At 38.7% G+C, this 3,314-nt stretch overlaps 1 protein-coding gene across 1 annotated transcript in view; it reads left to right on the top strand.

Annotated features, from left to right (window-relative positions):
* The first annotated feature begins 2,192 nt into the window (after positions 1-2,192).
* ESD (esterase D) overlaps positions 2,193-3,314 on the top strand; it is a 23,146-nt gene continuing 22,024 nt past the window's right edge. Inside the window, exon 1 of the mRNA XM_023508954.1 lies at positions 2,193-2,254. Within this exon, the coding sequence (XP_023364722.1) occupies positions 2,232-2,254 (23 nt within the window). The 5' untranslated portion in view covers positions 2,193-2,231. The remainder of the gene's footprint in view (positions 2,255-3,314) is intronic.

Here is a 3,314-nt window from a genome sequence, read left to right on the forward strand (position 1 = left end):
CATAGCAAGCGTATTCTAAGCACTGGTGAATTAACTCATTTAGTTCCTAGAACAACTATCAAATTGACAGTCTAATATCCCTAATTTTGCAGAAGGGAAACAAGACCTAGATTAAATAGCTTACCCAAAGTCTTGGGTAAGCTTATGTGGTCATAAGTGGTGAAGCCAGAATTTGAACCTCCAGATCCTGCTCCAAAACAACTATACCTTGGCATTGAATAAACTCACCGATGGAAACATCCAAGCCATCCTAGAATTATAGGTAATTGGGTTTGACCAAATTAAGTAATGGAAGTAAGACCAGAAAAATAGTGTGGGACTAGAAAATAGGTAATTTTTAGAGCCAAATGAAGGTGTTTGGAGTTAACAGATGCTATTTCTAATCTGGATGAGAAATTCCTGTGCACACAAGCCATGTGATTTTTTAGGAAAAGAGACAGTGCTTAGCACAACAGGTAAAATGTGACCAAGGCATATATGGAGTTTTATTCATCCTTATCTTTTTGTTGAGGACCCTTTGTATTTTTAGTTTTAAGAGTAACACATTAAGGGCAGAGCCTGTGGCTCAAGGAGTAGGGCACTGAGCCCCCAAAACCGGGGGTGGTGGGTTCAAGCCTGGCCCTGGCCAAAATTGAAAAAAAAAAAAAAAGGCAACATTAACTACCATGTGAGTTGTGTATAACTTACATTATTTTTGAGCCTGGGCCTTCAGGAAGCATGTATTAACTCACAGGTCATCTTGACCTATCTTGATCTAATAATAAAACACTGGGTCCAAGGAAAAAAGTTAATTTTTTCTAGTGTGGCAGTCAGTGTGTTAACCACATTGTTTTGCATTTAGGTGACTTGCTAGTTCTTGTCTACTGGCCTAACAGCAAGAAGAATTAGGTCTCTATACCTACAAGAGCCAGGTGATCAAGTATTTTTCATCTATTTAATATGGATTAGCTAACTGTTTTTAAAAATGATTAACAGAATATACTTAACACTGCTGAAATATATACTTAGAAATAGTAAAGATAGTAAATATTGTGTTTTCACCACAATTTTTTAAAAATAAAAATGACTTAACAATTTCTCGTTGGCCATGTTAGGTCTGAAGATGAACTCTTTATAGGGATCCATTCAGCAGTAAATTAAGTGGATTAAAACCTTGAGTTTCTTTCTATACAGGACTGAATGTAGTGAGACATGTTAGAAAGAAAACGTAGGAGGCTAAAAATTTCTTATTTATATAATTAGGATGACGACGACAGTGGGAATTCAAACAAAAGGTAACTGAGATATCTCAAATGTTGATTAGGCAAGACAGCATGGGTCTGGAGAAGGGAAGCCAAGGGGACAAAAAAAATGGCCTGAAGGTGAGAGAAAGGTCAATTTTAGATGTGTTTAATCTTAATATCTCTGTAGAGGGATGCAGTGAGGAACTTTAATTTCGGGACACTAATATTTGAGAAAGAATCTGCTGTAGAAATGCAGATTCAAATTTTACCCAGAAAATGTACCTGAAACGTAGGAAATGAAATTTAGGGGAGAGAGTGCATGAAGAGAAAAGGAAAGGGCGATGATAGGAGACTGAGTGGAGAGGAATGACCCTGATTCTGAGTTTGCATGAGAGAACATGGGAACATAAACTGGTGTTCACCAGTGCTAACCTGCATTGCAGTCTCGATTTGGGGGGAGAACAGTCAGGCTGTAAGAGCCAGTGGAGCTGGACACACTGAAAAGAAGAAATAGATCACATTCTAAGGAGTCTGAGAGAAGGGGAACAAAAAACAGAACAGATACAAAGAAAACTTGTGAGGTTGGTGTGAAGGAGGAAGAAAATGGGTAATGACACAAAGAACTCAAATTTCTGGAGGTGGGTGACATTTGGCTTCAATAAGTAAAGAGAAGAACAGAAAGATTTGGCCTCTGGGGGAATGGATGCTTTCTGAGTACGGATGACTGACTTTCTGTAATGGTTTCCACCTGATGGCTGGGCATGTATCATGCAGTGGGAGAACTTTTCTTCTCCAAAGAACATTGACGTTTACTAACTTCGTTGAAAATTATGTAACTCCGAATGGCACTATGACATTGGGGGTTTTTTGTGTTTTATTTGGGGGTGGAGGGTGGGTATTGTTTTGTTTTTTGGTATTCTATTTGTATAATACTCTGTCACTTCATTTCTTCCCCAAAATCTGTTTCAGAACTTCTAGGGCATAAACAAAACATCTATCAAATGACACATGATACGTGTTTATAGTACTATGTAAGTTTCCTTATGTCCATTTTTTTTTTTTTACTAAATATGAACATATCAGTCACTTCAGCCTCATTCATAAGCCCAGTTTTCTCAGCATGTCCTTTCTAATTAGTCAGACCAGTAGTCCTTCAGTCCTCATCTCTTTCCCCTCTGTGTCCTCCCCACATCACAAGTTTGTTAAAACTCTTGGCCAAATAGATTGTCATCATCTACTTTTCTAGTCTCTCACTCCTGTTTTATTTATTGTCAACAATTGACTAGTTCTCATACTTCTGAATTACACTGGGAAACCATTTTTTATTAAGAAAAGAAAGCACAGCTTTCTTCATAATATTTTTACTCTAGCAAAGGTTTTTGACTGAGCACCAGGCCTGGTGGCAAAATAGGCATTAAGAAAATTAGATTAGGCTCGGCGCCTGTGGCTCAAACGGCTAGGGCGCCAGCCACATACACCCAAGGTGGTGGGTTCAAATCCAGCCCGGGCCCACCAAACAACAATGACAGCTGCAACCAAAAAAAATGGCCAGGCGTTGCGGCAGGCGCCTGTGGTCCCAGCTACTTGGGAGGCAGAGGCAGGAGACTCGCTTGAGCCCAGGAGTGGGAGGTTGCTGTGAGCTGAGATGCCACAGCACTCTACCCGGGGGGACAGCTTGAGGCTCTGTCTCAAAAAAAAAAAAAAAAAAAAGAAAATTAGATTAAGGATAGGGTGAAGTGTAGATAATCACCTACTTCAAAAGAAGAAAATGTCTCAATTGAGAATGTGTGTGTATATAACCTCTGTATAACCTTTGCTCTGGAAAGTACATCCCATTTGTAAACCTTTTGGACTGTACGGATCATCTGCCCTTTGGTTTGGTACAGCTGAAAAAGCAGGTAGCAATTGGACAGGTTTTCTTTATCTGTTGTTGAAAGCTGAATGAAAAAATCGAAAAGCTTGGTTTATTACATTTGTTAACTTTCACACAGAAAATTTTTATTGGGAAATGTAACTACTTAGTGTATCATAATCAGATATCACAGTATAGCTAGTTCTTAGCTTATGTTATATTTTTTGTTAAGCTTAGCA

This window comes from Otolemur garnettii, unplaced genomic scaffold, assembly GCF_000181295.1.
Source record: "Otolemur garnettii isolate 467f Iridium unplaced genomic scaffold, OtoGar3 scaffold00297, whole genome shotgun sequence".
NCBI lineage: Eukaryota > Metazoa > Chordata > Mammalia > Primates > Galagidae > Otolemur > Otolemur garnettii.